This window comes from Orbicella franksi, chromosome 2 (assembly GCF_964199315.1).
Source record: "Orbicella franksi chromosome 2, jaOrbFran1.1, whole genome shotgun sequence".
Taxonomy (NCBI): domain Eukaryota; kingdom Metazoa; phylum Cnidaria; class Anthozoa; order Scleractinia; family Merulinidae; genus Orbicella; species Orbicella franksi.
In genome coordinates this window covers 2,326,364-2,351,479 of record NC_138146.1, presented here as the reverse complement: position 1 = coordinate 2,351,479, position 25,116 = coordinate 2,326,364, and the positions used below count along the sequence as shown (strand labels likewise).

The window sequence follows — 25,116 nt, the reverse complement described above, 5'->3', positions numbered from 1 at the left end:
TAAAGCAAAAAGAAATAAAAGAGGCTCTGCTCGCAGGGTGAAGGTTATATCCCAGTTTTGACAATTTTGGATGTTGGCTGACCGATGATCGACCTCCATCCACATCAGAAATAAAAGTATATAAAAAATCTAATGCTTAAACTTATAATACGTACTGGTTTTATAAATAATTCCGGATTAATAAGTCTAAAAGCCAGTGTGGATTGTCTGCCACCTTTCTTTCCCGGTGAAGACGCCATCTTTTCAAGTCGCTTTAAGAAGACTGGGTGCTAGTGCTCAGTTCCCTTCGATCGTGGGTAACGCCTGCCTACTTTTCGCTTTCGCGCTGCCAAGTTGGAGTAGATGCAAGAATTCACAAGAATTCACAATTCATTCCCTCGTGGATCTTGTTTTTGTCATGGAAATCCCTTTTGGAGCTTTAAAGTATTTAATACATGTGTACATGAATGTATCCAGCGCTGTGACGTTTCATCAAAGCGAAGAAACCTGCATGGGTTCAACTTCGGTTCGAGAAGCTCCACGCGCCCCCTACTTCAGCAGTGATAATAATGGCATCGGCAGCAAATTTGGCGAACAGAAAATCGAAGGGAAAGGATGCTCGTAGACCTAGCACAGCCCTTGGATATGACGATGTGGTTGACAGCGGTGACCTTTTCAGCGCAGAACAGAAGGAACTTTTGGATCTTATTGAGCAACAGGATGTGAACGAGGTGCGGGAGTTCTCCGCTCAAGGGCCAGCTTTTGATGTGAGTCGAGGCGAAGTAGGACGAGTTGCTCTACGTTTAGCTATTTACAACGAACGAGCGGACATCGTAGAGATTTTGCTTGAAAATGGTGTTGGTGTAGGGAATGCTCTTTTCGCGGCAGTTGTCAAAGGTTCTAGAGAATGTGTTGAGCTATTTCTCGACAGTCGTTTTTTCAATAGATCTAGAGGCGACATTGGACCAACTGATCGGCGAGAGGGATTCTTCATGAGCCCACTGATGCTAGCAGTTCGACTCAAAGATCACGACATTATTCAGTACATGTTGTCCAAAGGTTTTGGAATCAACCATCCTGAGGAGTGCCAACCGAAAAAGCAACTGCCAAGTGACAACCAAGAAGAAATACAGTTCTTGCTACACATAAATGCTTACCGCACTCTTTCAAATCCTCTATACATGGGATATTCTTATCTGTATAACCCTGAAAGTGAGCATCCATTAGTTACTGCATTCACTCTGCACAAAACACTTGATGGCAAGGCCATAGCCGATCATGAATTCAAGAAAGACTATGAACAACTGTCTGAAGGGTGTGAAGAGTTTGCAGTTGGTCTTCTGGAGCAGTGCAGGACATCTGATGAAATTAAAATTCTGACAGATATTCGACCGGACACAAGTCATGGACTTTGTAGGAATGAAAAGCAGGACTTTGAGTTTTGTGCACACACAGAAGAAGCTAAGGAGTTCATATTCCTTAACATGGCATTGAGGAATAATAATGACAAGGTGTGTATAATGTACAGATGACTTTTTATGCAGTTGATCCATCTACATAGGTATATATACATTTTTAACACAAATCTTTTTTTTCCCAAAAACTGTGATTGCTGACAAAACATCTACTTCACAGGCAAGATAGCCAAGTAACTGTAGAAGTCCCCAATTGGTTTTGAATATTGCATAGAGTACAGAGTTGAAGTCAGGACTACTTAGACCAAAGTCAGCTAGTGTCTGAGAGTGGAGGGTTTCAATTGAGTACTTTAAAATTTAAAGACCAAAAGGCCTAAACATTCATCTAGGCTGTCACTCTCTTTACAAATAGGAATAGATGGAATTCTACCCTTCAGCAATATGTGTACTTGTCAAGACTTGTAAACCTACTTTTAATTTAAGATTTCAAGATGCTGCTATGATCTTAAAACATGTTAGTCTCGATATACCAATTTATTAGCTAGCAAAAGTATCATTCTTCTACCCATTGTATTAACTGAATGAAAAGCAAATGTTTAATGTACAATGTAATATTTTTTATAACCTGATAAATGCCTTGTTTTTTCTGTTTTAGCTTGTCGCTCATCCATACAGCCAGTTGAGGCTCAACCTAGTCTTGCACACTGGAATTCCTGAACTAAACTGTTGCAAAATTATGTGGAGGAAGAGAAACTTCCTAAGTAAAGTGATCTACAGTGTGCGTCACACCTTACTTTTCCCGTTTTTGGCTGTCATCTACCTTTTTGCTCCAACCCTACCACTGTCCATTGGTCTGGCAAATCCAGTTGTGAAATTCATTAGTCATACAGGTTCCTTTGCAGTTTTTCTGCTTTTGCTCATTATCTCTGCCTTCCAAGATAAATTTCATGAAGCAGGAAATACTCCAAGTGCTCTTGGTAAGATTTTGCCTCAGGGGTGTTGTTAATAAAAGTGAAAAAATATAAAACAAACAAAGAAACAACAATATAAAAATCAGGAAGGTGCAAATGAGAACACAAAAACATCCTCAAAAACCAACGTGATGAAATTGAAAAATACCTCATTGTTTTTTACCCCACCCCTTCCCCCCCATCCGAAATACATCATATCAATCAATGTAGCATTCCATTCTTAGGGAGTAGTGATTCTTGTCACTTTATGGTACAGACAACTAAATTAAACACCAAGGCTTATGAGCCACCATGCTAAAAGGTTTTACGATACTTAACTAAATATCCAAAGATCGCAAAGCAGACTTAGTCGTATACATAAAACCCCAAAATTGTACCTCAAGTAGCATGCGACTTATGTTCAAAATTATTGGCAAAAAATGTGACCCCCTAAACTACCAAACTAAATCACCAATTTAAAACCTTAAATATTATTTTTCATCTCGTTTTGGCTTAAAAGAAATACTCACTGCCAATATTGTCAGTTCCAAAATGCCTTCCCAAGGCCATCAGTTCTGTTTTCCTACATTAAAACAATCACATTAGATTACAAACCTTAAAATTTGTTTTTCTTTTCAGAGTGGATTGTCTTTCTTTGGGTGGTGGGTCTGGCAGTTCAGGAGCTTAAAGTGTTTTACAGTCAAGGCTCCAACCTTTACCGACGGCAGTGGTGGAATTTAGTCTCACTGCTCATGGTTACCTTCTTTGTGCTTTCCTACTTTTTTCAAATAATTGCTTATGGGCTAGTTGGGAGCTGGGCAGTCCTGGACAAGTTCCGCAAGTTTGTCCCCTCCTTTGGGTACCAGCCTATTTTGATAGCCAATAGCTTGTACACGGTCGGCATGGTGCTGAGCTTCTTCCATATCTCCAGTGCTTTCCAAGTGAATGCCACCTTTGGTCCCATGCAGCTGTCGCTGTACCGACTGTTCAGGGATGTGCTCAAGTTCCTGGTCTTTTTTGCGTTGCTTTTTGTGGCATTTGGAGTGAGTCTCAGAAAGTTGTACTCACATTACATCAGCACACAGTATCAGTTAAATGAACAGGCAAATGGAACAGGCAATGCAAAGGGCAGAGTGGGTCATCATTTTGCAAGGTACAATGTTTTATTTTTTCTTAGGCCATCCCTTTTTTTTTCTCTGTTTAGCGTTGTCCGACCGACCCAGATTTTCGCAGTTTCAAAAAAAAAAAGTTACACAGAAGGCAATGAAGGCAACGACACATTATTTCAAACAATTGTCACTTTAATCTGAAACATAAGCAATTTTTTGCCTTACAGCTTTTTAGTTTTTCCCTGTTCTCGTTTGATTTTAACAATGACGTCGACTTTTTCCTTTCTCCATTGCCACGATGTTGACTTTGTAACCACACCTTGTTGTTTCCAGGCTCCACGGATATTATGCTGAGGTATCGGGCTTCGTAGTTCCAGACTCCTTTTCCAATTTTATTTTTGTTTTTTTTCCTTTTCCGACCGACCGACCCAAAATCAGAAAACGCATTCGACAGTAAACGAAAAAAAAAAGGGGGGATGGCCTTATTCAGATAAAAAAAAATTAGTCTTGGCTAACAGTTCAACCACAGAGGTAAATAAAACTGCACACCATAATATAAAATGAATATAATTACCAACCATTATAATATTGGCAAGTGCTGCAATGTATAAAGTTAAGTTACAGTTGGACCCCACTAATTCAAACTCGGTTATTTTGAACTCCCTCTTACTTTGAACTCAAATCAACCATTTCCAATGGATTTTTCCTTCAGTCCTTTACTATCAGTTATGTCTAACTCTCACTTTTTTTCTTTTCCTCTGGGAATTCAAAATAGCAGGGGTCAACTGATGGTATAAATTTACAAATAGGTAGCATTCAATCAAGCTATAAGTACTCTGTCTTGTAACAACAATTGATTATTATTGGTAAATATATTTATGATTACCAAATAGAATATAGTTATAAATAATTATGTTGACTCAGTTATAAGTCTGTCTGTCTGTCTGTCTGCCTGCTTTTCTGTCCATTTGTGTGTGTCTATCTGTAGGTCAGTCAATCCATTTGTTGGATCTCCTACATGTATTGGCAATAGCATTTTCATATCCATCACACCCGCTCAGTAGATAAATGCATACATGTACTGGTATACAATTTAATTGTGATACAATGCAGCACATGTATGATTATTTACCATTCTGTTTTGTAGGGTAGATAAGGGTCTGGAGAGCTTATTTTGGTCGCTGTTTGGCTTGACTGATTTAGAGACATTTGGAATTGACAAACCTGAGTTTCAGATCACGCAGCAGACAGGAGTTGCACTGTTTGGCTTGTATCAAGTCCTGATTGCTGTGGTTGCAATTAATATGCTGATTGCTATGATGACAAGGTCTTTTGAAACCATTGTGGTGAGATTTCTCATTTAATTTATTAGTACTAACTGCTTTTAACATTCATCCTTTAGAAGCATTCAAATGTACCACAGTTGAAAGAAGCAGTGTCTTAACGATTTGTCTGTTTGTTCGTTTGTTGGACTCTTTCACCCAGGGGTATAAATGGGTACCTCCCTTACTTCGTAGAGGCAAGATGGCCTCATGCTTAATGTGCTCTCCCGAGATCAAAAGGTCCAGGTTCAAGCCCTGGCCAGGGACATTGTTTTGCATTCTTGGGCAAGACACTTTACTCTCTCAGTAACTCTATCCACCCAGGTGTATAAAATTGGGCAAATTTAATGCTGGGGTTAACCCTGCCGTGGACTAGCATCCCATCCAGGGGAGAAGTAGAAATACTCCTAATCACTTCATGCTACAGAAACCGGAGATAATTTAGCGCTTACCTGATGGGCCACTTGGCTTGTATGCTGACTCCACCTACCTACATGTACCCACCTACCTACCTACCTACCTACCTACCTACCTACCTACCTACCTATCCCAGGCCTACATGTATCTTTTACTTACACTACATTTACATCATATGTCAAGGTCTTTGCATCAGATTAATTCTACTGAACACATTTTTAACCTCCAATAAGGTTCCCCTCTCCCTTGGCTCTGTATAAGGGGCACAGAGTCATTTTCTTTAATGCCCATGCACTTACACATCTAATAATAAAGAGGGAAAGATGGTGGTGGGTGATGATCCACCATTTTTGTGGCCTGTGAATTGTGAAAAACCTTTTGAAACCCATATTGAAGTATACTTTGTAAGACAGTGTCTGAGAATTCTGAAAACAGATTTTAGGTTGTGAAAGGTAAAAGGAAGTCCCTCACCTTCAGGTACCAAACAATATCCACTATGGTAAAACTTGCACTTGTGTTCATGGCTCTCCTTTTATTTGTCTATTTTATTTTTCTAAAGGAAGCAGAGGATTTACACTGGAAGGTGTCCAGGACTCGCATGTGGATGAACTGGGTGAACAAAGGCAGTGTACTCCCCCCTCCATACAATCTTATCCCTAATCCTAAAGCTGTTATTCATTTGTTCACGAAAATAATGGACAAATGCCGGGGATTTAACCAGGTTGGTTGTAGTCTACATGGTAGGCTTAGGCAGAAGCGGAAATTAACAAGAAGTGGTGGGGGCAGGATGGGGGGGGGGGGGGTGGTAAAGGGTGTGGGAGCAGGGAGATTGGGAGAGAGAATGGTGAAACAGAGAAAGAGAGAACTGACCCTCCCCACTCCCTTGACTTCTTTCATGCTGTCCACCCCCACCCTGCGGCTTAAGCTTAAACCTGGATAGGTGATGAGAAGTGTTCAGTCATATTTTTTATACTCTGATTACTTTTGTCTTTTAGAATTTAGAATCACGTTATGAGGTTAACATGAACAACCACGACATCCTTGGCGACATACCACGAAAAGTACATGTGAGTTGGAAGCTCATGTATAATTTCGTCTTGAAATGAAATTCAAAGATGAATTCAGCTGGCCATCTTCCCATTTAACCCCTTTATGTTGAGCTTCGCTAGCTAAGTTAGGTTTTGACTGCAAATACTTCTTTTCAGGGATTTGAAATGGTAAAGACCAAATTCAACAGTTGCTCTCACAGGAGAGACGTACTTGTGCAGATTGTAGAACGTTATTTGCACCAAAGGAGGGAAGACAGCAGACATGAGGACTCTGAGAACCTTAAAGACATCAAAGCGATTCAAGAGCTTATGTGGCAGGAACTGGGAAGGCGTGTCGAGGGATTTCCAAAATCACCGTTTAAACGTACATTCAAGAGGTCAACGGCTGCTCAGGTACAGTTCTATTTGGTATGTAAGAGTAGAGTTATAGCTTGGGGAGAGTTGAAAACACTGACCCCCGCTCCGCGGACTATCCAATGACATCCCCACCCCAATCCGCAGACTACCCTACGGACTACTCCGCGGACTACTCCGCGGACTACTCCGTGAATTACCCTACGGGCTACTCCGCAGACTATCTACGGACAACTCTGCGGACTGCTCTACGGGCTATTCCGTGGATTACCCCATGGGCTACTCCGCAGACTATCCTACGGACAACTCTGCGGACTACTCTACGGGGTTCCGTGGATTACCCTATGGGCTACTCCGTAGACTATCCTACGGACAACTCTGCGGACTACTCTACGGGCTATTCCGTGGATTACCCCATGGGCTACTCCGTAGACTATCCTATGGACAACTCCGCGGACTACTCTACGGGGCTCCGTGGATTACCCTATGGGCTACTCCGTAGACTATCCTACGGACAACTCCGCGGACTACTCTACGGGGCTCCGTGGATTACCCTATGGGCTACTCCGTAGACTATCCTACGGACAACTCTGCGGACTACTCTACGGGCTATTCCGTGGATTACCCCATGGGCTACTCCGCAGACTATCTACGGACTACTCTGCGGACTACTCTACGGGGCTCCGTGGATTACCCTATGGGCTACTCCGTAGACTATCCTACGGACAACTCCGCGGACTACTCTACGGGGCTCCGTGGATTACCCTATGGGCTACTCCGTAGACTATCCTACGGACAACTCTGCGGACTACTCTACGGGCTATTCCGTGGATTACCCCATGGGCTACTCCGCAGACTATCTACGGACTACTCTGCGGACTACTCTACGGGGCTCCGTGGATTACCCTATGGGCTACTCCGTAGACTATCCTACGGACAACTCCGCGGACTACTCTACGGGGCTCCGTGGATTACCCTATGGGCTACTCCGTAGACTATCCTACGGACAACTCTGCGGACTACTCTACGGGCTATTCCGTGGATTACCCCATGGGCTACTCCGCAGACTATCTACGGACTACTCTGCGGACTACTCTACGGGGCTCCGTGGATTACCCTATGGGCTACTCCGTAGACTATCCTACGGACTACTCCGCGGACTACTCTACAGGCTATTCCGTGGATTACCCCATGGGCTACTCTGTAGACTATCCTACGGACAACTCTGCGGACTACTCTACGGGCTATTCCGTGGATTACCCCATGGACTACTCCGTAGACTATCTACGGATAACTCTGCGGACTACTCTACGGGGCTCCGTGGATTACCCTATGGGCTACTCCGTAGACTATCCTACGGACAACTCTGCGGACTACTCTACAGGCTATTCCGTGGATTACTCCATGGGCTACTCCGCAGACTATCTACGGACAACTCTGCGGACTACTCTACGGGCTATTCCGTGGATTACCCCATGGGCTACTCCGTAGACTATCTACGGACAACTCTGCGGACTACTCTACGGGGCTCCGTGGATTACCCTATGGGCTACTCCGTAGACTATCCTACGGACTACTCCGCGGACTACTCTACGGGTTATTCCGTGGATTACCCCATGGGTTACTCCGTAGACTATCTACGGACAACTCTGCGGACTACTCTACGGGCTATTCCGTGGATTACCCCATGGGCTACTCCGTAGACTATCCTACGGACAACTCTGCGGACTACTCTACGGGCTATTCCGTGGATTACCCCATGGGCTACTCCGCAGACTCCGCAGGGGGGCGGACGCAGTGGAAAATACGGTATTTTGTAAACAGTCATAGTGTGCGGATTGACCGCAGCAAGCTACGATTCTGCTAGCCATTTTGGGCTATAGCCATGTTTTCTATCTTCAAAACTGTACCATTAGCCGTCTGGTGAGGTGGGCCTGTTTTAAACAGGTCCTAGGCCCTTGTTGCGTTTTTGTTGTGCTAGAAGTGATATTTTTGTCAAGAAAAGCAATTTAGACAATTTACTAATTTTATTTTTCTTAAATGTTTAGAGAACAGAGGAAACAAGTTTGTAACAAATGGTCAAGCCGAGCCTGCCTTTGTCCACGAGTTACCGGCTTTCCCATCAGTTACCTACGGAGTGGGTTTCCAAAGAGCTTTAAAAGCCGGAATGCTTTTGTTTGCTTTGCTTTGCTAATGTAACTACGCTTTAAATGTAACTAAAGCCATAAGTAAAGAGGCTGAAAAAACGTCATGCACTTGTTTGTTCAATGTAGCTGGTACATAGTTTTGACCATATTAATCGACAATTTGAGGCAGCGTCCACGCTACGCCGGAGAAATTTAAAAACGCAGCTTTATTTCTAACGTCAGGCCTATGCGTCACGCAAACGGAGCTTTTCGCAAACGATCTTAAAACCGGAGGAATTTGAAAACACCGGCTTTTCGTCTTCGTGTGGACGGAACACTTGTTAAAAACGGAGCTCTATGAAAACGATGGCGTCACGATAACCATTTGATTTTCATGACAGAGTTTTCCTCAAACACAAATCAAAAATGACGGGCCATTGTTGCGTTTTTAAGTTCCTCCGACGTAGTGTGGACTGAAAACATTTGATGCGGTTTCAGGGTAACGGGGCTTCATTGTCCTCTTCAGCAGTTACAAACACTCTTTGGTAGTTCAAAGTGGGATATTTTGTCCTCTTTTGTTTGTGATCTCAGGTAAATGTAATAAAAACACTCCCTTACAGCACAATGCCAATAATTTATCTGTCATTTATTTATATCAAAGAAAACGTTTTAGAATTTCAACAGATCTGTAACGTTTTTGGTTTAATAATAGTTGTAGACATAATTTGAATACTTGGAAGTTGGTCCTAAGTAGCGAAAACCAGATATAATGACGGTGGAAAACTTTTGTAATTCTAATAAAAATATTCACCCCACCTGGCACGCACTTTTTTCTTGCCCTTTGTTTATTAATTTTGAGTTATTATAGTTTCTCTAAATCTTGTTTCCTTCCATACTGTTAAAATCTCCTTGTTAATCGCAGTCTCAGTTCATTTCATTCAGGAATCTTATTTTTTGTTATATAACAGTATTTCTGTAGTCATTTTATGTTATCTACATTCCATCCAGTAGTTGTCTTGCTTTAGGTCCAGCTTTATTAGCAAAGAAATAAGCAGACTTTTCAAGTCCAAGACTGTGAAGATAGCGAGCATACTCTGTGTAAACTGCGTGCACAAGAGCAGCTAAACATGTGTTAAGGAAAATGGTAAATTGTGAACAACACCTAACAGAGCAAAAACCCTCATTTGAGAGCTTAAACCAATACGCAGGATGAGTCTTGAGTAACGTATCAACTGTTACACTTCTTGCTTAGCTTCAAGTTTATAGTTTCTCTTTGCACGAGTATTTCACGATCTAAGACAGTTTGATTGGTTCTTACTTATGCTCAATTGGAGGACAGACGTATGGACGACTTCATTAGCATGTTCTTGTTCATGTAACTAGTTATAAAATAAATAGATAGGTTCCATATTGACATGCGTCTGTTCAGTATGTTGCAAGAACATCGGTGACACACTCGGCTATCGCCTTGTGTGCTCCCTTTTACTTCTTATCTCATTTTTGACGTCATCTGTGATCTATAACTGAACAGACGCACGGCAACATATTCGTAATAATATATTTATTGCGTGTTCCACGCGCGGGTGTCGAGCGCAACACGCAAACCGTGTATTGCGGCGAAACGTTTCCCAATCATTTTGACTTCCGCTTCCTGTACGCGATGCGTAACTCTTGCGCGTCGCACTCATGTTAACTTGGGCTTGCTCAGTTGGAGAAAGTTAACGATCGCGCTTCGCTCTGAAGGTACATGAAGAAACCAATGTGTTTGTTCATAGAAAGTGAACAACTTTTTCCAATAAAATCAAACTGATTGAATTAACAAGCCGAGTTTAACTCAGTTCCTAAACATCACTTAAGGTTGTCAACTTTCACTTTAAAATACTTCTGCTACAACAAAGAGCCATTGTGAAAAGGATACTGTTCTTTTCGTCGCTTGGAGAAAGGAAGCCATACTCCTGACAAGCTTCTGCGAACAACCCTGCACGGTCAAAATAACGCATGCTGCAAACAAGGAGAACGAATCAAAAGTTCATCACACCATTGAAATAACAACCAATTTTGAATTTAACTGAAGTAAACCATTTATTTGTTACATGATCAATACCTGTAGAGCATATCTAGCGCCTTGTAGAACTTTCCTAAAGACAACAACACCAACACAGCCTTGCTCTGCAAGAAATCACAAAAAGCACAGTACACGTACGTTACGTTTACCCAATATTATCCACACCGTATTCCTTGACTAGTACAACACAGAAGACGTCTGTTACTGCATAACGAATCGAAAAAGTCTGATTTGTTTTCATATAGAGATAAATTAACACATCGCCCTCTAAGGTATGGGAAGAGAGTTCTTTGAAACTCCTGAATTCAGCCACACACCGGGTCTAAGGCCCCGCCGGAGGAATTTGAGAACGGAGGTTTCACTCTGAAAACGCATCAAATGTTTTCCGTCTACACTACGCCGGAGAAGTTAAAAAACGCAACAATCACCCGTCATTTTGGATTTTTGTTTGAGGAAAACTCGGTCGGGGAAATCATAGTGACACCCTCGTTTTTGAAAAGTTCCGTTTTCAAAATGCTTTCCGTCCACACATAAACGCAAAGACGGTGTTATCAAATCCCTCCGGTTTGAAGAGCTTGCAGGAAAAGCTTCGCTTTTGTGACGGATTAGTGTAGACGGTAGGCCTTGCCGTAGAAATAAAGCTGCGTTTTCAAATTTCTCCGGCGTAGTGTAGACGCTGCTTAATTGGATTTCTCCAAGAGTCAACATGTTTTCTTAGCTTCCTCGTCAACTGTACGTATTGTTAAGATACAAGTAAGACCGAGAAGGTTTCTATCTGTACTTGCAATGTAGACATGGTAAAGTATTACATGCAGACAAGACGTAATGACCTGTTGACTCGTGTGAGTACTGGACAGATGTTCAATCCATCTTCTCATCACCTCGGCACAGTCAGGATAGTTGAGAGTGGCCTGCAAGAATGATCATTACAAACCAAGATATCACACGTACCTAGGCCTCCTACTAATCCACTTCGAAAGCTGTGCGTTTAGGTACGGAACAAGTGTTTCCCAGTCGATTTATGGCCCAAGCGCGAAGCCCGGGATATATAAAACCGACGAGATACAAGGAGGATCCAAATCGTATAGTGCAGACCGAAAGTACGGGATTAATGTAATGTTCAGTATTGAATATGTCTCACAGGTATAAAGGGAAAATTTTTACATTAAGAGCGGGAGAAGTGTAACTCTAAACTGACGTTTCGGCTGTAAAATACACATTAGGTATGAAAGAGAGAATGAAGGAGGATGTCCACCGGCTATTGACTCAAACCTCTAGGATCCTCTAGAAAATGAACTTAGAAAATTATGCCTTATTCATTTTTGTTATCCGATCTGTTGTTTTCTGTTCTGACTTTTTGTTGGCTTCTGTCCACCTTCATCAGAGTTGCAATGTTTAGGTACTTAAGAAACTGTCTATAGATAGGGAAGTGCAGTGAGTGTTCCAATGGACGCATTAAAATAGTGAATAAGACACTGATGCTGAGATAAACGTGTTACCTTTGCGAGCCAGGCTGCTCGATCCCATTCACCGTAAGTCTGAAGATAACGGCAGGCATCCAGTCCCTTGTCAATCAAGCACAGCAGCTGAACTCCCTCTGTAGACAATACCAACGGTGTAAAGTTAAAAAAAAAAGTAAATAAATGGAGAAAAAACGTCTCGGTTGATATCCACCAAGTTAGAGTACAAGATACACAGGCCTGATCTGCTGTTGCTACGTAATAACTCACAATTACGGTGAATACTTCCAGCAAACCCAGCATAAAAATATTAGAGGTATGGCTCCCCCCGCCCCCTATCAAGAGCTACTTTTCATCCCTGAACAGTCCCAGTTAAATACCTATGTCTCGTTCCCATTTTAGCCAAATGATAAAACACTTTTATTCGGCATTGCGGCCAAGAATCGGCCATTAACGATCAAACAACGTTCTGTAATTCAATCATTTTCATTCAAACTCTGGTTAAGGGCGGCCAAACATCAGACATGTTCAACACCACTGTTGGAAAAACCTGTTTTATTGTCTAGCCGTGTATTTAGAAGCGTAAACGAACTATCTAAACGAAAGTTACATGACTTTTGTATTCCTGTCCTAATTCACAAGGATTCTTAACTTCACCCCCCTCTCCCCGCACACCACCCTCCTTCTCCGGGCCTAAATAAACATGACTTCAAAACAGTACACAATATACAGCGCAATAAAGCTCACCTGCTAGTTTTCCGCTCGCGATGAGATTTGTCGCTACAAGTTTTATTGTGCTTTGCGAAGCACCTGAGGAGCGAATGGTTGCCACTAAACAAGCTCTATGAAGGTAAAGAACAAAGAAAATCACAGGGAAAAATGTTTGGACAAGCTAAGATTACCACTAGTGAAGACGGAGACTTTCACGGCAAATAGTAAATGTTGAAGAAGTAGGGAGTTAAACCGCAGTGCAAAACACACGTAGTCGCCACAAGTACAACTTTAAAATTATGCTACATTAACTATAAATCGTTTATTTCCATTAAATACTGGCGAGATTTTCGTGTTCAAAGGCCTCACCTGAGAGAGTCCACATAATAGTTATCATTAACAGCATCTGTCTCAAGGAACAACTGCACTGCTCTGTCGGCCTACAATAAGAACAGAATGTGTATCAACGTAAGCAGAAAGACGGGTTGGATTGACAGTCTGTCTAACACTTGATGAGGAAGTTCATTAGACAAGTCAAGCTATCGAGTAAACATTCCTATGATTTACTGTTGCAGTCCTTATCGTGATTTTCAATTTCATTGCTATAATTTTATCAGTACTAACAACGTTCCCACCTGTCCTAAAAGCACCAGAGTTTCAGCGCATTTTCTTGTGTGATCGTATGTGGATCTCTTGCTGTCATGAAGAGCGAGACGGTCCAGCTGACTTCTCTGAGAAAAGAGAATGATTGAGAAATGGTTAATAGAAACCTTTACATTTAACACTGATTCAGAGGGGGTTGGGGTGAGAGGCTAAGTGTATTTCCGTACCAGCCGAAAAAATAGCCTACTTCTAAATCAAACCTTACCTGGAATGCATCTGTGTCACTGATGATGCCATAACAAGTGTCGAGGGAGACTGGATAACAGCAACAGCTTTCGTTTTCGCTCGCACCATTCTCCCCTTGGCCACACAGTTCAAGGTCATCGTCGATTGAAAGTAGATCCAGGCTCCTGGAACTGAAGCTCCGTCTGAGTTTGGCCGTGGCTTCAGAAGGGTTGAATAGGTCAGCAGAGTACGACCTTGCTCGGTTGTACATGGGTTGATGATCCGACTAGAAGATAAGTTTTTACATAAAATCCACAATCAACAGCAACATACAAGATATTATATTTATAATAACCGTGATTGATTTTACCTACCTTATGTTTTGAACACAACAGTCTGGCCTTTTCTCGTCGGAGGTAGTGAAGAGCAACTTGCCAAAACACGGTTTCTGCTTCGTCTCCAAACAAACTGAAAAGTGCATTTCAACGGAAAGACGGATTTCAGTTTCAAAATTCGTGTCTTTTTAAGACCTACTCAAAATCAAATACGATGTTGTGGCGGGAAGGGGAGAGGGGTGGGGTGGAAAGTGGGGCACGGAAGTCTTACGATTTGGGAACTGGGAACCAGTGTGAGTACCAGTTCCCTTGAAAGCAATACACATCCTCTCAAATTGTCTCTCTACCTAACGAAACGACCAAAATGGTATCAAAGGTTTGTTTGCTGTAAAGGTTTACAATGCCTGCTACTCCGTATTTAACTTACTGTGCTGCAAGGTAACATTTCTGTGCAGTTCCCAACGTTGAATTCAGCAGCAGTTCTCCAATATTCCTGAAGAATACAAAGTGATACACAATCGTTATTAGAAGAACCGATTACTAGTTTTCACAGCCACTTCTGAAATATAACCTTCAGAATAAACTCCCCTATAGGCATATAATATTGCCTTGATCGTCTCTTCTTGCGTCAACTCTCGAACGAACGAAGAGAGGATGCGTGGGGCTTAAGTGTGTCTTGTTTTAGTAACTAAAGTAAAGTTTGCATTAGGCATAACTACCCTCAGTAATCCTATAAAATATTTTGACTGTCAAAATAATGAGTCTTGCATGATAGATAGCTTTTAAAAAGTGATGAAACAATTTCTACATCAAGTGTGTTATACTTACGGAGGAATCATTTTAAGTTGGTCCTGAATTACAGTCACTGATTCTTCTTTCTTTAATTCCCTAAAATATTAGAAGTAAGGCGAGGTTACCAAAGGTAAGATAAGATAAAGATGTTTTTGTGATCCTACAGTTACCTGGCATTACACAACGTTCAAGTCTGATTCACTACCGCCTGGATAGCACGTTTTCTTTAAATCTAGTAACAGGATATGCTGTTATGTACACTTGCTGCGCTTTCCAATAACACGCGAACTCTGACGTTCAAACCCAAACTAACCATAATTGCGTTTTTGGTTGGCGTCAATCATAATTAGATGAGTAATGAACCTTAAAAAAAGAAGACAAACAAAATGGATCGAAATCTACCAATCACAGGACCGTGACAAACGTGACCTTTTGAACCCTTTGAAGCAAACCTCTGCTACCTGAAATTCCGCTAACTTGATTGATGGCCCGTTGATTGAACGCAAATCGACCTTGCTATCATATTTAACATGTCTTTACAGATAAGCAAATTCAAATCTAATGAATGCTGTTACAGACAACGTAATAGTACAGAAGCATGTATTACAAACTGCAAAATATTCCTTGGTATTTAGAAAAAAACAGAAAAACTTTGCCTTTTACAACAACAAAGGCAAAATCAATAAATCAACTAAAATCTTACAAGTCTGCAATGTCTGTAAAAGAGTATTGGTCCCTTCCCAGTGGGTGCTGCAGAATGGACTTCAGAATGAGACTTGTTTTTGGTTCCATGATGTGAGGGCACCACAAAGGACCTTCACAGTGATAAAACAAAAGTCAGCTACTCTAGAGGCACATGAGGGTCCCGTCCACATTACGCCGGAGAAGTCTGAGAACGGTGTTTTCACACTGAAAACGCATCAAATGTTTTCCGTCCACACTACGCCGAGGAAGCTTAAAAACGCAACAATCATCGGTCATTTTAGATTTGCGTTTGAGGAAAAGTCGGGTAACTAGGGAAATCACAAACTTATCGTGACCTCATCATTTTGGAAAACCTTCGTTTTCAAACTGTTTTTTTTTTTTGTCGTTTTCGCGATAGATTAGTGTGGACCGGTAGGCCTAACGGTAGAAATAAAGCTGTCTTTTCAAATTTCTTTGGCGCAGTGTGCGCCTAATATATCTTCAGTTGAAATTTCCAGGAAATAAAAAGGAAAGATTCCAAGAGTGTAAGATATATGTTAAGTTAAACAATTAAAAGCAAATAAGGCAGTTTCATTTAGTTAGAGAATCTTTACTTAATATGCAAACTCAGATCATGATACATCTACGAAAGTCTGCCAAATAGGCTTAAAGTATGTTATTATTTTGCATTTTCTGGAAATTCAGTGGTTCTTTCCTGGCAAGCCAGACTCTACGCAAAACTTTATATTACACATATATCTGCTAGCTATTCCACTAATAATAATTTGTCAGCATATGCCAGCAACTTGCTCTAGTTATAAGAACTGTGGCAAAACTTTGAAGGAGCACATGTAAGACAGGTCAAGGCAAAGGAACATACCATCTAGGTCCATCTGAGCCATAGCTGAGGAGGAGCTTTTCAGGTCCATTGTCATAACAAAAACGGCCCCATTGGAATGAGTAGCAATTGGTAAATCTGAAGCCAGCCAGTCCATGTCAGCAAGTGGTGGAGAATCCTTTGGCAGCTTGTAGCTGCTGTAAATCTCAAACTTATGAAAAAATAATCCAGATAGGATTTTTAGAAAAGATTCAAATAACATTTGACTAAATGACATGGAGACTACTTCTTTATCTTATCTCGGTGTCAGCTGTTAAAATAATTTTTAAATCACAATATTTTAGCGATAGAGAACTTTTTCTGTGTTTACCATAGCCTCATCTAAACACGAGGTGGGTTCAGAGAATTCAAGACAGCTATGCAAACCTGAAATACATTCAAGAGTTTGCATAACTTTCAAGAATTCTCCCAGCCCCCCAAGTGTTTAGATGAGGCTATGTAAACACGGAAAAAGTGTTCTATTGCTCAAATATTGTGATTTGATATTTGTTTTAAGAGCTATATTTCTGAAAACTACGTGCAAATCTAAAACATCACAACTGTGTTCACATACTCTCATGTAAACATACCTATCGACCAATGAGAGTGCGCATAGTATCTCAGTTATTTTATAAAGTTATTTAGTAAATGAATTGCAGATACCATTTGTAAATCCCAAATATCCATTCCATCACTAAAGAGCACAGCAAGCTTGTTATTTCCTCGGCCAGGACCAAACTTGATTTTCTTGATGTGACCTCTGTGTGTTGCTATACTTCTGTAACATTACAGAAAACAAGAACAAAACATATGTGAGAAATTATCCTTCCTGTGTGCAAGTACTGACAGTACATTCTTAAATATTTTCCTGGAAAAGTAGACATAGCATTAACTTAATAATAATTATGTGGTTTCTTGGCTAATAAACAGACAAAAACAGACAGTAAATATTAGTCAAGAACTGAAGGCAAGTGACACTAATGAGCTTTTTTAAAAGTCGGCAATATCATTGTTGTGTAAAAATGGTTAGTAAATGAGTAAATGATGAATGAACTAATTACTGACGGATAAATTCCCAGTTTTGCAAACATGTCAACTACACGTAACAATGTTTACCTTGTTATTCTGGCTTTTAATTCCCAAATGCTCAGGTTGCCGTCTACATCACTCAACACCAACAAATCACCTTTCCAGGCTATGTATGTGACAAGTCCAAGGGTGCTCTGCCAACACAGAAAATAACTCATTTGCCAATGCTGTAAACAACTAGATCTTCATTCAAAATAGACAAACAAATTTATTTAGTTTAAAATAAAATCTCCTTTAAAACAGAACCACACTTACGTCACACTGGACTTTTGAGCCATCTTTAACCACTGTCCCTTCCACAAGAAAATGATACAACAGTCTGTCTTGATCCACACACACAAAGTGTTCTCTTAACCAGGACTGTAAACAAACAAACAAAGAGGAACAAAATATTTCATTCAAATGTCTGTGACCATAAGACAATGGTAGACTACAGGGGCAGACAAGAAAATACAATGCAATGTAATTTAGCTTTATTAAGGACTCCTGCTACGGTTATTTTATCCTTAACTTACAATAGTAATACTTACTTAGATTAAAAAATTACAAAGTTTCAACTTTATAATGACTAACATACATGTACTTATCAATACTTCACTCATGGCTAATCCATCCTACATGAAAAAACTAAACAGTTCACTTCTAACCAATCTTCTTACAGTAATTGTACTTAGAAATGATTGAAAACTGAAATCGGACTTTTGTACAATAATGTTTTTCAACACAGTGAAAATCTAGAGCCAACAGGTCAGTAATGCTGCAACCAACTAAATAACAGGTTCAAACTACTCTCTTCTGTGCGAGAGAATGCTACCAGAAGCCTTGAAAACCCTGGCTTAATTTAGAATTAAATTTCAAAAATTGTAAATCGATATTACTTTGAAATGGTTGTGAGACAGTTGCCCAATCAGAACACTTGTTTAATTAATGCAAAGAGAGTATTTCTAATTCAAGAATTACCAAATGACAGTAGTATGATTGATTGATTGTTTTACTTGATCAGTCTGTTATCAACAGCCAAGTAGACAATGGGGTGTGAGAGCTAGGGGAAACACTTCTACCTGTGTCGGTGTGTGGTCTGTCTTGTTTGGATCCAGAACATTAGCAGCAATTCCAGAAGGACTTGTCTCCAGCTGCTGACTCAGCTTTTTCTTCAGGTGTTTGGAGTGATGAGATGGAGACCATTCCTAATGAAAAGACAAGACTGCAAATCACTAATGCTAAGAGCACGTGTACTAACGTTCAAAATAACAAGAAACAAACAGCACCAGATCTACTGAACTCCAGTTTATTCTACACGTACACGCAGGCCTTCTCACAGTACCAGATAGAAGTTTCATTTCAATGAATGGCCAGTTAGTCACAACACTTCTCTCTATGCAAAATTAAGCACGACACTACAGTACATCTCAGTAGCGAAACCGCGAGGGTACATGTAGATGTGACATGTAGAGCAGGTTTCTAATGATTTCCATCAATAGTATCAACTGTAATCAAAATATACACTAACATACCAGAGCTGTGACTGATGAAAAGTTTGATGGCATCTCTCTGAGCATTGTAAGGTTCTTTAAATCCCAGAGCTGTAGTGGTCTGTCCTTGATTATTACAAGGAAGTATTGCCTGCCACGTGCAAGAAATGGACAAAGTGAAATTTTACAAACTTAGGACACCCATGGATACCCTACACCCAAAGTTCTGACAATATTACTTCCTAATTATGTTGTGGCTTACCAAAGGAAGGCAATGGGGGATTATCTGTCCTGGTATAATTACATATTTTTATTATTTTAATTATTTAATTATTTAGTCACCTGAGATGGGACACCTTCACAGCCTCAACAGCAGATTCCGCCGCTGCTTTGCCAAGCTCGATTAGAGTTGTTTGACCTAGGAGAAGAAAAAAAGAAAAAAAGAAAAAAACGATTCTCACTACTTGAGAGACATGTGACATGATTACACTAAGGTTATTCTAAGGATAGTGAAACATTAGCAAAAAAATTTATTGAAATAGCTCATTGTTCGCATGTACCGGTTCTTATGCTAACAAGTTGTAACTCATTCTTGGATGAACTCCCGGATGGTTGGGCCCAGGAAAAGAAACTGTCCAAGTTGCTCCAGGCAATTCCTCTGCATGAACAACAACAAAAAAATACTCACTGTTTTGTCATCGATCAGTGAAAGCAGTTGTAATACAGTGTAAATGTAAATAGAAGCTGAAACTCTTCCTCACTTGACTGCTCCAGTGTGAATGGTGTATTCTCTGGTAAGCAAGCCAGTGCCAAGGTTGAAAATCTGAACACAACCCTGGTTGTTTCCTAAGGGAATGACATAAATTATAAGTTACTGGTCAAGAAAATGTTTAAAATAATGTTCATTATGTAAGCATGCCTTAAGCCAGCATTTGAAAAGTGGCCATCCAAAATGTGCTGTAGAGCCTGCTCAATGAGCAAGTTATAAGGCAGCATATGAAAACCAAAATAATTTTTCTATAGAAAGTGGCCATCCACAAGATGCCTGGACACCCATCTGGCTGAAAGACTGAGTATAATTATGCACATGCTAATTTTATTAGGGTACAAGTAACCCCAGCAGAAACAAATGTCTTTGTTCATGTCACTGCTCTGTTTCCTCACCTTCCCAACACACAGATAAAGATGAAAAATGTTTTTAACTAGCAAAGGGGCAGTCTCAAATCCTGTAGTCAGAATGATTTAAGGGTTTCAGTGGTAATTATGTTCACGACCTTCCAAAGCCTCATGTGCTGGATTGGACAAGAATGCAAGTGGTAAGTTTCTTAACTTTGATTTTGAAAGACTACGGTTTTGAAATTATAAAGGGTTGATTTTATTTCTCAGCATATTTAGCCATTCTATATTCAGGTAAGATTCTTACCAACAGCTATAAGTGGTTTGTAACTGGCCCAGTTTTTGGTCGTCAAGGGTGGACACATGACGGAGCAAGTTGGTGGTGATGACACAGCATTCGACAAGACAACCATGATGAACTTGAAATGTGCAGAACTTGGAATCACACTTCCAGAGGTAAGAGGCGGTGGAACCATGTCAGAAAGAGTCAACCTGGGATTTGTATTGCACTGCAAGTGGTCTAGGTCTGCATCGCAAGGTAATGAAGCTTTCAAAGCTTCCTCTGACATGAGAGATGACTCTGTGCTTTGAAGCCTTGTAGCTTTTAATTCCCATATGATCATTCTACCATCGCTGATCAACAAAGCAACTTTTCTTTCACTGGTGGGACAGCACATGAAACCAAACAATCGGCTTGACTTGCTGAGTCGAAGGGGGTCTGACTGGCATTTGTTTTCATAAATAATGTCTACTGACGCATTTGTGTCATTAGCTTCCTCGTCAGGTGTTACAAAGTAGGGGTTGTTTGCCACACGTCTTCGCACTCTCATAATCACACTGCCATTTTCATGCAAACACATGAGAACATCACGTTGCTGGCAAGGGATGATTTGGAGAAAGGAGGGACTGTTTCTTTCCAGACTGAAAGAGCAGACTGCCTGGTTTATTTCCATGTCTAAGATCATTACTTCTCTTGGAAACAATGCTAAAAGATGGTGACGAGCTGAAGGAAGGTATGCAAGCTGGAGGCAGTCGCTAAGGGCAACACTTTCCTCTCCAGTTCTGAAACAGAAAAATTAAGAAATGTATAGCTTTAGCCAAGCGTAAGAGCAAGGTTCCTGATTACAACAAGTTAGCCTGGCATGAGTCCAAGATCCAATAGAAAACAAGTACTTAGTCAGCAGTCAACTTCAATAAAACACGTGATCTCGAATAGCTCTTAACTTGAACCCGCGATATGGTCACATGAAACTGGTAAGCATATACTTTGTTTTGATGGGTGTTAATTGATCGTAACATGGATGTCCAATATCAAAGAAGTACACTGTAAACCTAGGCTGCATGTCTCTGTCAACCTACAGTATTAACTGGAGTTCAGTATGGCCGCCATCTTGTGTGACACCGTCATTGCCATCATCTTCATGGCTCTCATCGTGTGTATGTGCCCACGAGCAATACCACTAGCCATGATAACCAGGATAAAATCTATTCATGGGTTTCCTTTTCTTTCCTATATTATATGGGTATTGGTGCTCCACTTGGCAGCCCTTCAGAGGTCCTTTGGGCAATGGCAGCTCCGCTGTAAAGTGTATTTCTTAATTAATGATATATGGGTTATTGACCAACCATGTCGCATGAGGTCAAGATGACTGGAAATTGGCCAAGTTCTTTATTTGCATATCAGCTATGGACCAAGATGGAGTTGAGGTCCCTTGAAAGGCAAAAAACAAAAAAAAAAAAAAGAAAAGAACGAGGCCAATATCCAGCCATCTTGACTCAACAAGCTTTAGTTAGTCAATAAGGGAAGTAGTATACAGACACAGCAGCTAATCCCGTATGGGCAAGATAGCGCCATCTTGCTGCTCGAGTAGCCAATCACAGTGAAGGATTCATTTCATCTTGCCTAATCAAGGAGCTAGCCCCATAATAAGGAACATAGACAGCTCCGGAACTCACAACACTCAACAATCATGTAAATCGAGAATATTCTGCACCTGGTTTTGGATTCTCCTCCTGCCCACAGTCTCATCCTAGAAAGTGCTGACTTAGGTGTTGATGGTTTGGCCATGTTCTTACTGTCCTGTCCAATGCTGGATGAACCAACAAAACTGCCGTTGGGTGATGTGGAACCTGTGCTTGTCAGGTAGAACTTGCGGCCATTGCTATCTGGTGCTTTGTTGATGGAAAAATCATTGATGAAAAGAATCCAGTCCTGACACATCACTGAGATTGAGAAAGAAAATACCTTTCAGTGTTAGATTTGCTACAACTTGTTGGAAGGACAGTTCAGAAGAAATATTCCCAGGTACTACATGGAGATGTTCAGTATTTCACAAAGAAAGAAGAAAACTTACAATATGCGTAAAAAGTCACCAACTTAGGAAACTAGCACCAAATTCTCTGAACTGACATTAAATTAAACAAATGCAAAGAGAATTTTTATTTCAAGGCGTCTGCTAAAATGTCATTCCAAATACAACACTGACATGTCCTGAAAAACAACTAATAAACTTACAAGTCACATTTGAAGGCATAAAAGGATCAAAAGCAAAGCACAATAATGGCTCTTGGAAAGTCTTCTTCCACAGCTTTGTGCCAGTGTCGGCATTCCATAGAATCATTGATGACGGTGCATGAAGCACTACTAAGAGATCGTGACAGGCATCTTGAATTGCAAGCCATTCTAGGTCCAAGACTGGCCTGTTTCCATCTGAAAACTCTGTCGCAGCAGTGCCTTGGGAGATGTCCCAGACAATGACATTGCCAGCTGTATCACCAGAGGCAAGACGCAGGATATATGGCGAGTTGAAGTCATGGTGGTAATTATCGCGTGCCCACTTTACCTAAAATTGCACAAATGAAATATGGTTGTTTTGATCATCAAAATAGTTAATTAAGATGCTTGACTATCAGCTGTCAACGTAACATCTGTTTATTTAAGGCTCGAATCATTCACTGCTTATTGTACGAACATAACTATATGAAACTTTTACTCAAGTAATCAGTATTCATTCTGTATTAGTGTGCAAGCACTCTTCCAACATCTTAAAAATATAACTATCAGCTGATGAGAGCAAAAAACTTAGTACTCATTACTGAAGCTCTGCAAATGTAACATCGATGGGCCACTTGGCGTGTATGCAGACTTAAACCTTGTTTTTCCTTTAATGTAACATTTGCCTTACCTTTGTACAAGGGGCAGTATGCTGAGTAAGTACTTGAATAATCTGTCAAAACATGCCAAAGCGACAATACTAATCTTAAGATAATATCTAATTTTACTACTTGATATATACAGGAAGCTTTTTTATAAATTATTCAAATACAATTGAACCTCCTGTAAGCGACCACCTAAAATGTCAAGCCTTGGTGGTCGCTTACGGGAGGTGGTCGCTTATGAGAGCTTAGACGATACTGGGTCAAAATTTTACCTCATTAGCATGGTAACTGCATGACTGTTTCAAAAGTTTTATTCGTGCAAAAAGTCAATTTTGAGAAAAAAATCCGGTACTTCCCATTGAGAAATTTCCATCTCTTGTACTATCCAGGAGTGTGATGATGTTATAGCACCTTGTTATCCAATATTTGTTCTATTATCTGTCAAAATTAAATGGTTGCTTACAAAAGGTTAAAAACAATAATTATTATAGAAAATTTCAAACTTTTAGCTCTAAAAGTGGTCCTGGTCGCTTACAAGAGGTGGTCGCTTACAGGAGGTTCCAAATATAGTGATTTGACTTGGAAACTTTAGGTATCTTGGAAAACTGGTCGCTGAGGAGAGGTGGTCGCTTATGAGAGGTGGTCGCAACCAGTGGGTTCAACTGTATTAAATTTTTATAATTGAATGTCAACATACAATGCCAGATTTAATAATAAACATATATTAACTAAAGCTAAAGGAACCAGTGCTGTATGATGACACTTGCTAAGAAGTTACAAATTTTACTCTTTTAAGATTAATAAGGTTAATGCTAGAATACTCTAAAAAAACGGAAGACAAGTTTCCTGCAGGCACTAGTCATGATATGTTTACGGCTGATATAAAATGATCCATTTTTCAGCTGATTATCATATATTTTTTTTTTGGTTCAATAAATTAAATGTATAAGGCTTAACGTACTTAAGCTCTTACCTGAACTGATTTGGGATCAAAGACAACCACAAAATTTTGACATCCATAGGCAATGATTGACTGCCGTCCCCTGAACAAAACACCATTACATGTTAAAACATCTGTTAGTCACAAACCTAACTAGGGGTAATAATCTCTGTACACTTTATACTTATTATCATCACTCTGCCCATGCCAAGGGTATAGAGAAGGTAGTGCATGCTTAAATTTTAACAGCTTTGTACCTCAAAAATACATCTAGCTACTGTTTTATGATTTTTTTTTTCATAAATTCGTACATTAGTTGAATACCACAAGGGTATAAGAGGGTTTGGCCCTTTGTTATCAAAAGCATGGAGTGGTTACGTTGAAGCCTTAAAAGAGCAAGTAAGCGGTACTGTTGCCTCAACTTATTGCTACAGTTAACACTTATGCACTAAAATTCTTCATAACTATCCTTAAATTTTCTCGACACTTCATAATAGATGCGAAGTGTACATTACGACGTCGACAGCTATTGCAAGCCGTACAATAAGTGAAACCCATATAAAACAAGACCTTCATAAGTTTAATTACTCACCAATCACAAGCCCCTCTGTTTTGAGCGTTGAGCGCACCAGGCAAAACTCGTGGTGATAGCTTCATGGCAATTCAGATTTATTGGTAGTTTAAGAAACAGCAAACTTCTGCGAATCCGGAATGTCTTTTTCCGCCATTTTGGTTTCTCTGTACCATATAATATGAAGGTATTTCCCATTGACGTTTGCGACCGCTGACCGCGTACGAAAATGATTATTTCTAGGGTGGGATCGGGAAGAATAGCTTGCGATGTCATATTTTTGCAAACGATCAAAA

General features: G+C 40.4%; 2 protein-coding genes and 1 pseudogene across 2 annotated transcripts; 2 read left to right on the top strand and 1 right to left on the bottom strand.

Moving 5' to 3' along the window:
* LOC145476498 (short transient receptor potential channel 5-like) lies at positions 1-6,768 on the top strand. Its single transcript, XM_081455390.1, has 7 exons — positions 1-1,490; positions 2,050-2,371; positions 2,984-3,497; positions 4,601-4,799; positions 5,752-5,913; positions 6,188-6,259; positions 6,398-6,768. The coding sequence occupies exons 1-7, from the start codon at positions 549-551 to the stop codon at positions 6,719-6,721; spliced, it is 2,535 nt and encodes an 844-aa protein (XP_081311516.1). The 5' UTR covers positions 1-548; the 3' UTR covers positions 6,722-6,768.
* A 2-nt stretch (positions 6,769-6,770) lies between these two features.
* On the top strand, positions 6,771-8,631 carry LOC145476561 (uncharacterized; annotated as a pseudogene).
* Positions 8,632-8,799: 168 nt separating this feature from the next.
* LOC145475932 (WD repeat-containing protein 11-like) lies at positions 8,800-25,072 on the bottom strand. The gene is made up of 28 exons (XM_081455302.1): positions 24,842-25,072; positions 24,283-24,352; positions 23,336-23,377; positions 22,666-22,993; positions 22,145-22,373; positions 20,458-21,212; positions 19,796-19,880; positions 19,595-19,692; positions 19,377-19,452; positions 19,077-19,185; positions 18,624-18,749; positions 17,818-17,922; positions 17,590-17,696; positions 17,137-17,251; positions 16,477-16,645; positions 15,616-15,727; positions 14,949-15,008; positions 14,548-14,613; positions 14,160-14,253; positions 13,826-14,071; positions 13,593-13,688; positions 13,327-13,397; positions 12,994-13,088; positions 12,286-12,383; positions 11,617-11,697; positions 10,826-10,890; positions 10,640-10,722; positions 8,800-9,842 (listed from the first exon to the last, which is right to left on the bottom strand). Exons 1-28 carry the CDS (start codon positions 24,904-24,906, stop codon positions 9,715-9,717), a joined length of 3,774 nt encoding a protein of 1,257 aa, XP_081311428.1. The 5' UTR covers positions 24,907-25,072; the 3' UTR covers positions 8,800-9,714.
* Between the last annotated feature and the right edge of the window lie 44 nt (positions 25,073-25,116).

Bases quoted from the DNA above. Each gene is read 5' to 3' on its own strand.
- LOC145476498 (XM_081455390.1), top strand. From the start codon at position 549: ATGGCATCGGCAGCAAATTTGGCGAACAGAAAATCGAAGGGAAAGGAT. The intron at 4,800-5,751 runs GTGAGATTTCTC...ATTTTTCTAAAG, and splicing joins GGTCTTTTGAAACCATTGTG to GAAGCAGAGGATTTACACTG. The intron at 6,260-6,397 runs GTGAGTTGGAAG...ACTTCTTTTCAG, and splicing joins ACATACCACGAAAAGTACAT to GGATTTGAAATGGTAAAGAC.
- LOC145475932 (XM_081455302.1), bottom strand. From the start codon at position 24,906: ATGAAGCTATCACCACGAGTTTTGCCTGGTGCGCTCAACGCTCAAAAC. The intron at 15,009-15,615 runs GTAAGATTTTAG...CTAATATTTTAG, and splicing joins TTTACAGACATTGCAGACTT to GGAATTAAAGAAAGAAGAAT. The intron at 12,384-12,993 runs GTGAGCTTTATT...TATTGTCTACAG, and splicing joins CGCGAGCGGAAAACTAGCAG to AGGGAGTTCAGCTGCTGTGC.